Genomic DNA, 12259 nt, shown 5'->3' with positions numbered 1-12259 from the left:
AACGATATAGGCTAGATATCAGGAAAAAAATTTTAACAGTCAGAGTAGTTCAGCAGTGGAATAGGCTGCCTAAGAAGGTGGTGAGCTCCCCCTCACTGGCAGTCTTCAAGCAAAGGTTGGATACATGCTTTTCTTGGATGCTTTAGGATGCTTAGGGCTGATCCTGTGTTGAGCAGGGGGTTGGACTAGATGGCCTGTGTAGCCCCTTCCAACTCTATGATTCTATGATTCTACCCTCCCCACCTTCAGAGTGGCGGACACAATTCTTTGTTTCTCACTGATCCCTTTGATGTTGATTAGGCTGAGAGACAATGAGCCTTGTGATGCAGTGAAGGTTGGACCGGGGTCTCCGAAATCTTAGTTGGAGACTGTAAACAGTATTGCCCTCCCTCTGTTGGGCTTAACAACATATTTTTAGAAATGCACTGCTCATTTGAACAGCCCTTCTCCAGGGAAATAATTAGCCAGCGCTTTGTAAAGGAAAGGAGACCCCCAGATGCCTTTGATACACTAAAGACTTTCCTGGTAACAGCTGACTGCTGCTGTTAGGGTCGACCACATTGGCTTAGGAGATTGTTGGAAATTGGGGTTGGTGCTTGGGGAGGCAGGGTTTGGAGTGGGAAGTGAGCTCAGCGGGGCTGGGATGCCACAGAGCCTGTCCTCCAGAGCTGCTATTTCCTCCAATGGGACTGATCTCTGTAGTCTGAAGTTGCAGTGCTTGAGAAATCCCTGGCCCCTCCTCAGGGCTGATTACCCTCCTTGCTGAGTCGGTTCTGTCTAGCGGCAGTTTCCCAAATGCCCAGGGAGTTCCACAACCTCCCGAAGTGTTTCTGTTGTTGCTGCTCATTAGCCATCTCCTGCTGGATTTTCCTTCTTCCGCTTGGATACAGAAAAGCACTGTCAGCAGGCACCGCTCAGGGTGCTCTTTGAGTGCCCTTAACTCTGCCTCCCTTTGCCTGCAGCCACTGGCCGATGAAATGAATGGACAGAAGAGGGTAGGGCTAAGAGGGAGACAGGATATGAGACGGTGAAAAGTCCCAGGAAAGCAAGAGGCAGAGGATGCTTGAAGAAGCAGCTGGAAAGTGAAGCTGGTGGAAAGAGGAGTGGTGTGATAGGAACATAAATGCCTGTCACAATACAGATCTAAATTTAGTGAGAATAACAGGAGCTGGGAATGCTCCTTTGTACGTGAAGAGGAAGCGTGTGCCTCTAATGGTTCATCCACTAAAGGATCATGGAGGTGGGGACAGGTGGAAATAGCACATTGTGTTCTATGCATATTTCAGAGCTGGGCTTCACCCCCCCCCCCCACCCTGTCGGTGAGGCCGTCTATGGAAACATTGCGTTTCATGTTCAGATATATGACACTGCAGATGCTGGTGGCCCCACCTCCTTTCCAAGGATGCCTTAACTCTGATCCAGAGCAATTTTACAAAAGAGATTAGATTAAGCCAGATTACTCTCAAGCAGCAAAAGGTGATTGAAACAGCGGTGGGGGTGGGCGTGGATGCAACAGGACATGCAGGCGTTTTGATATATGTGAACATCTATTATGGCCTTCGCCTGCAGGACTTGGAGGTCTTGAGGGCAGGCTGACTCCCTGGGAAGTTGCAGGAACCCTAAGGGCATGGGATTGTCTTTGTGCAATGAAAACAGATCTTAAGAAATGTCTAGAGATGGCAGGTTGCTGATTTCCCAGAAAGGGAACTCTCTCTCAGTGTTTGAGTGACTTTTCAGTGTCCTTGCCAAATGTGAAAGAAAGCTATGCAAAAGGGAACAAAGAGTGCATCTTGCCAGGGAACTGTTTGGCACTGAGGCCTTCAAGATTAGCAATCTTTACAATTAGGTTGGCCAAGAAAACTGACTAGGTCTGGTCTGATGAGGTCCATCTTTAAACCGCCCGTGGCGCCGCGGGCGCCACGGACTAAATAAATGGTTAAGGGGCCTTGAGGTGGGCTCTGTCCGTGATGAGGAAGGGTCCAGATTGGACCCTTCCTCACGACAGACAATCGGAGGGACCAATCGGCAGGTGCAAAGCGCCTGCCGATTGGTCCCTCCGATTCCCAGCCCCAGCAACTGCGAGCCGCGCGCAGTGCGGCTCGCAGTTGCTCCTGGCCTGACGTGGCGAGAGGCGCGAAGCGCCTCTCGCCGCGTCAGGCTGCCCCCCGAGGGAGCCCCCGGCAGTCGCGCGAAGCGGGGCTGCCGGGGGCTCCCTGCCTGGCCACCTGGCGTCTCACCTGTGGCCCGGATCCTCCCGCTGCGCCTGCATCTGGATGGTGGGCGCCATCGCGATCCTGGGACCGTCGCCGGCGCTACGGGGCACTTCCGGCCGCGGTGCTGGCCCTCCTGGGAAATGGAGTTCGCCGCTACCAGGCCACTTCCGCTCCGCACGACTGGAGCGTCCCAACCGGCATACTCCTCTTCCAAAGCAGCATGGCGGTGGCGGCGCCTCAGCACCAGCAGCAGCAACAGCTGGCCCAGGCCGCGCCTCCCGCTGCCCCCGGGGTGCCTCCCGGCCAGCAGCAAACCGCCCACGCCTCCGCGGCGGTCGCCGCCGCTCAACTAAAGGCCCCATCCGGCCTCCAGGTGGCCGCGCAGCCGCAGGTCTTCGACCCCGTCCAGTGATTCCTGAAGGAGAGACTCCAGGTGAGGGGCGGGCCCTGGTTTCCAGGCAGACGATGGCAAGGGGTTGCCATGGCGGCCTCGACTGGGGGGAGGTGGAGGGTTACTCAGGTAGACTCAAGCTCTGGCCCTACAGATCTCCATCGAATACAAATCCCATGACCCACCCACAGTAACTGCCTAGTGCCCGCTGCATTTAGCTACAGCGGGCATGATTACTAGTCTCCTATAAAACTCAAAGAAGAATCTGGCAATGATTATTTTTTTAAGGTTAATGTCTCCAGGAGATGAGATGCACAGTTCTTTTATTTTAATCACAACGGAGAAGGTAGGAAGCCGGAAGCCACCCAGACAGATTGCCTTAGTCCTAAAGCCATATCATCTCCGAAGAGCAACAACATTCTGCCACTAGATGTAGAAGAAAGAAACAAAAGAGCATTTTGCCAAAAGGCCAAGGGTTCTGTTCCATAGAAAACCTTCTTTCCTAATTGTGGACAATGACACCCCCCCTCCTGGTCATCATCAGAAGCGGGAAGTCAATTCTTACATCAAAAGAAGAAGAAGAGTTGGTTCTTATATGCCACTTTTCTCTACCCGAAAGAGTCACTTCCTCTACCTGAAAGAGTCAAAGAGACAACACTTCCCAGCACCAGAGGAAAACATCAGCCTTTCCAGTTGCGCTTGTATTTTATACACCAGGTGCAGCATTTCATGCCATAGTGAGCTCAGCTTTAACCATGGGAGATTAAGAAAAAGAGTTGATTCTTATATGCTGCTTTTCTCTACCCAAAGAAGCTTCAAAGCAGCTTACAGTCACCTTCCCTTTACTCTCCCCACAACAGACACCCTGTGGGGTGGGTGAGGCTGAGAGCCCTGATATCACTGCTTGGTCAGAACAGTTTTATCAGTGCCGTGGCGAGCCCAAGGTCACGCAGCTGGTTGCATGTGGGGGAGCGCAGAATTGAACCCCACTCGCCTGATTAGAAGTCTGTGCTCCTAACCACTACACCAAGCTGGCTTTTGTGAGGCTGTGGATGAAGTTAAGCCAAGAACTGCCCATGTGTAATTATGTGTAGGAATGTTTTTCATTTTAATTTTTATGAACAAGGTGAACACCTGCATATTGGTCCATGTCAGGAAGTTGGCTTGTTTGGAAATGGAAGTGACCTGCGGAGATCATTCAGAATGTGTGTGGCCAATCTGTGATGCAGATGCTGCAAATGGCAGAGGCCTTGGTGGCTGGAAGTACATCTGTGTTGATATGAAAGGGCTCGTGGACCTGGCTTCTCCAGTGCTCTCTGTTATCTCACTCTAATTAAACTAGAGCAGGAGTGGCCAAACTGTGGCTCTCCAGATGTCCAGCGACATCTGCATGCTAGCAGTGGCTCCTGGTAATTGTAGTTCATGGACATCTGGAGAGCCACAGTTTGGCTACCCTTGAACTAGAGCACGGGTCCCCATCTGGCTGAACCTGGAGGTATTTTTGGAATTTGGAGAACTTTGAGTGGGCATCACCCAAAAATGGATGGCCTGGGGTTAAGGCCAGTTACAAAATATCATGAGGATCTTAGCCAAGAGTCTTCTACGACAACTGTGGTTAGCTGTTTCTGAACTAATATTCCCTACAAACCAAAAAGCAGATGCTTCCTGACCTCTTCTAAAGCACCTCCTGCTCCAGTGAAGTGGAGGAAATCTGGATTTGGCTCTTTGCTTTAGGGGAGGAGGACGTGGGTGCAAGGAAACATGTTCACAGGCACCACAGCGAACTAGAACTACATCAAGGCTCAGTGGATAGTGTGTGTGTTGTCAGCCCCTTCCGTTTAGAACATATGAAAAGTCAGCCAGGCTGAAAATCTGGGGAGAGACATATCACATGACATCTCTCTGTTTGGAACACATCCAGCCCGAAGGCACAACAAACCATAGTGGCTGCTTGGGGAAACCATATTTACAAGGACAACTATTCACAAGCTCCTTTGCAATGTTGCAGGTGGGTTTGAGGTGCATCTCTCAGATCCACACTCTACTGGAACAGCCCAGTCCTAAAGAGAGCAAGTTGCTTGGGTTTTTTCCCCTTCAGAGCAGATAAACCTTGTAGAATGTCATGGAAACAATGGCATGACAGAGCCTGGCTCCTTGCCCCCCTTTTCTTCCACCTTCCCTTTTTCAATCGCCTTTGGGACACTCCAGCTCTGGAATTTAACCCAGAGTGGCCAGTAGCACTGCAGCGTTGCCTGGATCAGGCCGTGGCCATACCGCTCTCTGATTGAGTCCTCAGTCTCCTCTTCTTGAGGGCCAGCTGCCTGACGGTGGGGTGGGAGGATGCCCTCAGTGAGCCTCACTTGCTGGCTGGGTCTGAGCTGTGTGGCTCCTGCAGGGCTGGCACCCTGAGCAGCAGCTCCCCCAAGCGGACTCTTGGGCTGTTTGACTTCCCAGCCCTGGCATTGCTTCAGCTTTTGCAGTACCTCTGTGAAGGAAGCATAGTGGGTTTTTGAAATCAGCTTGGTTTGTTCATCCCCAAATGAAAAATAAGAAACTAGAGGGACATCCCCCCCTCCTTGCATGGGACAGGCATCACAGGGGTGTCATTTTTGCTAGTCCAGGTAGAAATGCAACCGTGGATTCTTAGACAAAGCAGGTTCCTTGGCTGAACAAAGGGGTGCAGAGACGGTAGCAGAGAGGCTGGGTCTCCTGCTTCCTGGTGTTTTTCCATTCCCCTGGGAGGAGAGCTGACATCTGGGAAGATGAATATTTTAGAGCCTTCATTTATTATTTTGCCTTCTTTTTGCGCACCCACAGAGAGTCTCTCACACACCTTCTGCCTTTGATTGGTTGCTGCAGCGGCGATTGCAGGCAAGCTTGATATCCTGGCTAAATGGACTGGATCTGAAAGAGGAAACGCTTAGAAGCTTTGTCCTGAAAATTTCTCTGGAATCTACTCTTGATTTACAGAGTTTGTACAGCTAGGTTGATTTGCAGAGCCTGATTCCATCTGCAGAACAAATCTTGGCGTAGTGGTTAGGAGCGCGGACTTCTAATCTGGTGAGATGGGTTTGATGCCCTGCTCCCCCACATGCAGCCAGCTGGGTGACCTTGGGCTCGCCACAGCACTGATAAAGCTGTTCTGACCAAGCAGTGATATCAGGGCTCTCTCAGCCTCACCTCCCTCACAGGGTGCCTGTTGTGGGGAGAGGAAAGGGAAGGCGACTGTAAGCCTCTTTGAGACTCCTTTGGATAGAGAAATGTGGCATATAAGCACCAACTCTTTTTCTTCTTCATAGAGCATCTTCTGGTTTTCCTTGGAATTCTTCCCTGACTATGCATACAACTGGACATCCCCGTCCCCTGCCCTTACTCTGCATCTTCATGGAAAATTCTCCATCCTTAATGCAGCACTTCAGGATATAGGCGTTTCCCCTGCTTTTCTCTACCCGAAGGAGTCTCAAAGCGACTTATAGTCACCTTCACTTTCCTCACAACAGGCACCCTGTGAGGGAGGTGAGGCTGAGAGAGCCCTGGTATTACTGCTTGGTCAGAACAGCTTTATCAGTGCTGTGGCGAGCCCAAGGTCACCCAGCTGGCTGCATATGAAGGAGTGGAGAATCAAACCTGGCTCGCTTAATCACTACATCAAGCTGGCTCTGCAAATTAGATGTCGCCAGATTAGAAGTCCACACTCCTAACCACTACACCAAGCTGACTCTATGGGTTCTGCAAACTGGGAAGACCAGATTGTCATCCGCTGGGAATATGGCCTCCTTGGTGGTGTCTCCGAAGGCAATCCTTGGTTTCATTGGCCATCGACACCATTAAAAGCCAGTTTCATAAAAATACCGATGGCAATTCAACCACTAAACATCGAAATGGCCGCAGGGGATCATTTGACACGTGGTGGAATGGCTGCAAGATTGGTGTGAAGAGGCTCTTGGTTGTGTGGATGTTCCAAAGTTTTGGCAGCGCTGCGGAGACAGCCTTCTGTCTTGTAGCCACCAAAGAATACAGGTACTAGGAAATACCTGGAGATTTGGGGGGTGGAGTCTGGGGAGGGGAGGGTTTCGAGGGGGAGATACCTCAGCAGGGTATAATGCTGTAGAATCCAGCCTCCAAAGCCACCTCCCCCCCCCCCCTGGGAAACTGATCTCTGTTATCTGGAGACATCTGGGAGATCTTCAGCTCCCACCTGGAGGTTGGCAGCTTTACTCAGGAGCTGCTCTGCCTATGTTGGTGGGTAAAATAGGGGCTAAGCGTCTACAAATCAAAGAGCCTTCAGTTTTGATCTTGCCTTAAGCAAGTGACTCTCTTTCTGCCTCTGCCTCCGTCATCTAGACTTGGCAGGATTATAAAAGAATCCCTCTGAAGACTCTAAAATGCTAGGTAAATGCTAAACATTGTTATTTTTATCCAGCGTTGTATGTTGCTGTTTCCAAGAAGTCAGCAGAAGGAACACAGCTTGCTGGGCATGCAGCAGCTCTGGTATAGCCGTTAGCATTGCAGGTGACGATGAGGCTTCTGCAGGTGCTTCCAGGCAAATCTGGCAGATTTGTGAGAATAATGCCCTTGTGAAACACCCGGCACACGGAAACAGATTATCATGATAACCCCCTAAGTCCAAATGGAAGAGGCAAAATTAAATGAAAACCATGTTTTCATTTGAGAGCGCCAGGCCTACGTAGGCCAGGATGTCTGATTTGTCTTGAGGTTTGTCTCTGCATTAAATTATTCAGCGTTTAAATTATTAATTGGCTAATGTTTGTTACACATTCAGGAAGGGCTAGCTAAGTACCAAACGCAGCGGGCTGCCTTGGGGAAGTGGGACTGGGGTTTCCTGGTCAGGGTGAGGTGATTGCTCCAGCGTTTCGTTCTCTTTAGGGACTAAACGGAAGCCACCCAAGGCAACAGGGAGAGGAAACATTCCTTGAAATGCCCTTTGAGCTCACAGGCCGTGCTGAAGTAATAGCTCACAGGGTATTTAGGAGGCAGAGAAGATTTTGTAAAAACAGCAGCTGTGTTACATAACGGAAAAAAAATTAATTATCCACTGCCCTGAATGGAAATTAATTCCCCTAAAGCTGGAATGCCCCCAAGGAGACTGCCAGGTTGCACTAATGATCAGAGGGAACAGCTGGGCAGCTACACAGTGCCAGCGAATTTTAAAAATGGCTTTTATATTATTTTTTCAGTACAACATTGTTCTTTTTTTTTTTTTAACACCAACCCTGCAAAGAAAGTCAGTTTTATTTGCCTCACATTGTTGATTGGGCTACAGTCAGGTGGCAATAATACTAGCTTCTAGAAGGCCAACTCAAGAGTTTAGTCAATGTGAAATTTGAGTAGGAATTTCCTGGCAACAGGAGGCATTCCTTACATTATGGTGATGTTCAGTTGTTATCATCAGTAAGAAATTGGTTGTGCTGCTCTTTTGATCCTCAAAATATTGCTGTATTAAGGGCTTTGGCTTTTTGCTGTGACAAAGCCAAGCTGGGAAGACACAGTCCTTTACTTGGAGTGATGAAATGACTCCCCCGAAATGCTTGAGCAGCACATCATTATTGGGCAAAGGGTACGGAGTGGGGGGGGGAGAGCCTTGAGGTTCATATTTTACTTTAGAAAATGAAGTGAGGTGACAGGTACTGACCACTAAGGCCTGCAACAGTCCCTAAGCAAGACTATGCACACCTTAGCAGTGTCACTTGCTGCAACAAGAGGGAAGACTGGGGTGTGGCTGCACTCTAGTACAGGGGTAGTCAACCTGTGGTCCTCCAGATGTTCATGGACTACATGGACGACAGCGTTTGCTGGCAGGGGCTCATGGGAATTGTAGTCCATGAACATCTGGATGACCACAGGCTGACTGCCCCTGCTCTAGTATGAATGCTTGGGTAGAAGAGACAAATCATTTATCCTGCAAAACGGAGGCATGATCTGTATACCCAATAGCTGATGATTCCTGATTTTCTGCTTATATTACTCTCTCGTGTGGCTGTTCTTCTGGATACACAGAAATAGGTTCTCTTAATTTTTAGTGGGAGAAATTCTGTAGCTATACAGCTAATGTGCCACAATACAATGCAGTTATAAGCACAAGGAGATGCTAAAGACTTATGGGGATTTCTCATCACAACTTAAGAGTGTCCTGTAAAATCTGGTTGTGTAAATTCTTTCTTTGTGGAATGAGCTCTTAACATATTCTTGTATCCCAAGACATCTAATCAGCTCTTCCTCTCTGGGACTCCTAAAAGGCTTGATGAGTAATGTGTGTACATGTCATGTTTTATCAGTTTGTTTTGCTAAGAATGCATCAATCTGAGGACAACAGGCTCTTTTCTCGGTGGGGGGGGGGAGGGTTTTTCTGAATGCTTCTTTGCAGAGGTTTGATTCCCTAAAGTTGTTTTCTGTAATCTGTTTTCTTTAATCATAAGATGCCTGCCCTATATTGTAGAGAATAATAGATGTGCATCAGCATAGGATTAAGCTGCCTTCCGCTGAATCCAAACTGTAGCCAGTGCTTATGCTTATCTCCAATGTGCATTACAGAGGAAGATTATTACCTCCTTTCCCTCATTGCAATGATGCTGGTAGTGCAGGTCATAGAGTCATAGAGTTTGAAGGTACTTCCAGGGTCATCTAGTCCAACCTCCTGCACTATGCATGAACTCACAACTGCCTGCCCACCCACAGTGACCCCAAATTCATGCCCCAGTGATCCCCCACCAAAAATCTCCAGAATCCAGCCTGGTCTGGAGGAAATTCACCTCCCATCCCGCAGTGGCAATCAGCAAGTCCCTGGGTATGCAAGGAAGGGCCACAAGAGACAAACACTGGCACATCTCCTCCTGCCCGCCCACTCACAATCTGCCTAAGTTAATAATCTATGAACTATCCAGCCTCTGCTTAAAAACGTCCAAAGAAGGATAACTCACCACCTCCCAAGGAAACCTGTTCCACTGAGGAACCGCTCTGAGGTCATGTCTTACAAATATACCTATGAAGTTGCCTTAAACTGAATCAGATCCTTGGTCCATCAGGTTCAGCATCATCTGCTCCAGCTGACAGTGGCTCTCTGGGGTCTCAGACAGAGGCCCTTCACATTTCCTGCTTCCTTTTCCTTCTAACTGGAGACACAAGGGGGTGAATCCAGGACTTCCTGTCTGCCCAGCTGATGCACTAACAATGACCCACAGACCCTTGCCCTTTAACGCACCTTTTCTCTAGTTCATTTTTGCCTAGAAGTATCATTGCTGAGAGATGCATTATTAGACATCTAAAATAATGAGGCTGGAAGCTAAAAGAAGAACAGATGGGGCTTCCTTGCATGGCATCATTGTGCATATGTTTTGTAGAGCTATGAAAATCTCACTCTCAATTCCCCCTCTCATAAATATTAAATGGACACCCCCCAAAAAAACATTTCACAGATGACAGTCAGGGCTCCCTTAGAACCCCCTAATGTTTTGTGAAGGACCCTGCCTGAGCTCCCCACATTGCTGAAGACCCTGTCCTAGTTGTCTTATACTGTGTTCATTTATTCTGCAGTATAAAATCCTGCAAGGAGTGTGTTCTTTCGGTTAAAGATATACGAGGAGAAACATTGCAATGCACCAGCTTACCAATAGTTCTGAATGTGCCTCAATACGTATTTAGTGGGTCTTCATGCCAGCCTTCATCCCGATGGCTCAAGATGGTACATATTGTAGTCTCACAACAACCTTGTGAAGTAGGTTAGCTTGCGACAAATGACTGGCACAGCAAGCATCCATGGCAGAGTGGAAAGTCAAACCTGGGTCTCCTAGATCCTAGTTCTGCACTGTAACCCACTCCTTGTCCATACTGTGGGATATGTGAGGCTGCACCAAATCAGCACATAGCGCCTTCTGATTCAGTTTTAACTCATGGTGGTTCTCCAGTATGTCAGGCCAAGAGGGATCTTTCTGTGGCTTGAGATGCTTTCAGTGGCAATATTGGGGAGTGAACCTGGGACTGTCTGCATGCAAAGCATGTGCCCTAGCACTGAGCTGTGATGGCTGTTCCCCCCTCAATCAGGATCCCTAGCCAAGAGTTTCAGTCTTCTCATGTAAAGCAGTGGTCCCCAACCTTTTTATCACCGGGGACCACTCAAGGCTTGACAATTTTACTGAGGCCTGGGAGGGGGGGATTGCTGTCAACAATCAAGTGAGCGCTCCTAAGCGCTGGGACTCTGGGGGGGGGGCGGGGAAGCTGAGGCGGCGCTTCTGCTCAGGGAGGCGGGGTGGCTGGGGCGGGGGAGGGAGGCACAGCCGTCGGCATGCCAGCGATTGCAGGCACGGAGCTCTGAGCCTGCACATGTGCGTCTGCCGGATCGCTGATGAAGTAAAGGGCTGAGGAGGGGGGGGGAGAGAAGGCGTCCTTCGCGGCCCACCTCCAATTAGTCGACGGACCACATGTGGTCCACAGCCCACAGGTTGGGGATCGCTAATGTAAAGTATCTGTTTGGAATATAAGAATATAAGAATGTCCCTGCTGGACCAGGCCAAAGGCCCCTCCAGTCCAGCATTCTGTTCCCACGGAGGCCAACCAGCTACTACCTCTCTAGGCAGCCCACAAGCAGGCGAGACCGGGAGAGCATTATCCTGCCAGTGCTCCCCAGCACCTGATTTAAAGGGGCATACTACCTCTGGTACTGGAGGAAGAAATAGCCATCATCATGATTCATAACCACTGACAGCCCATCCATCCATTAGTTGATTCACTTCCCTTTCAAAGCCTCCCGAGAAGGCAGCCCTGACCACACCCAGTGGCAGCAAGAAGTATTATCTGCCGAATATTCTGCCTTTCAGCTCCAGTGCTTGGCCAGGGGTTCTAGTATTATGGGAGAGGGAGAAAAGTTGCCCCTTGTCCATCCTCTGCTGACCACACATAATACTACGAACCACTGTCATGCTTTTCTAAACCTCTCTCCTTACTTGCCTTCCCCCCCCTAGACTAAGCAGCCCAAAGCATTTTAACTCATCCTCCTTGGGCAGCTGCTCCTGCCCCTGATCACCATCTCATAAGACTATTTTTTCTTTGTTTCTTGCAGCAATTTGGAGACTGAAAAGTTGTGTGGTAAGTATGCCATTAACTTCCAAGCTAAGGAAAAAAAATAATTAGTTGTGTTGTTCTGTAATTGTTGGGAATTATGGTGTGGTGTGTGTGTGGCACTATGCTTGGTCCGTTCTTGAAGGGCCTTTATCTATTGAAAAATAATTGGGGTGGCCTTAGGTCCATCAAAAAAGAAGTGTCATGGCACCCCACACACTAATTACGTCCTGATCCTGAGAGGGAGAGGTGCCAGCTGAATAGTCCCCAGATGAGAGGGATTTCTGCAAATGAGGGGCCACCCTGGAAAAGGCCCTGCCATTTTACGTGAGACCAAGGGACACAATGCTGAAGATTTTTATAGAAGCTTCTAAAAATGCCCACAGCGATGAAACTTGTATGCGGTAATACCTAAAAAGGCAAGCTCTGAGCAAGCTCTGTTTGGAAATCTTAACCATGAACATTTTCTCCTGCTACAGATTATTTCTCAAAACATCTTGGAGAGTACAGGCATGTTCTGTCTGCTTTGGAACAGCTCAACATTGCTGTCCTGTCAGCCATGGATAAAACCAAAATGGTAAGT

At 49.1% G+C, this 12259-nt stretch overlaps 1 protein-coding gene across 1 annotated transcript in view; it reads left to right on the top strand.

Moving 5' to 3' along the window:
* Nucleotides 1-12259, top strand: part of NECAB3 (N-terminal EF-hand calcium binding protein 3) — a 94317-nt gene that overhangs the window by 46147 nt on the left and 35911 nt on the right. Inside the window, exons 4-5 of the mRNA XM_077335286.1 lie at nt 11678-11703; nt 12156-12253. Of these exons, the coding sequence (XP_077191401.1) occupies nt 11678-11703; nt 12156-12253 (124 nt within the window). The remainder of the gene's footprint in view (nt 1-11677; nt 11704-12155; nt 12254-12259) is intronic.

Source organism: Paroedura picta, chromosome 4 (assembly GCF_049243985.1).
Source record: "Paroedura picta isolate Pp20150507F chromosome 4, Ppicta_v3.0, whole genome shotgun sequence".
In the NCBI taxonomy this organism is placed as follows: domain Eukaryota; kingdom Metazoa; phylum Chordata; class Lepidosauria; order Squamata; family Gekkonidae; genus Paroedura; species Paroedura picta.
The sequence above is the reverse complement of the archived record's forward strand: the minus strand, read 5'-3'. Positions and strand labels throughout refer to the sequence as shown.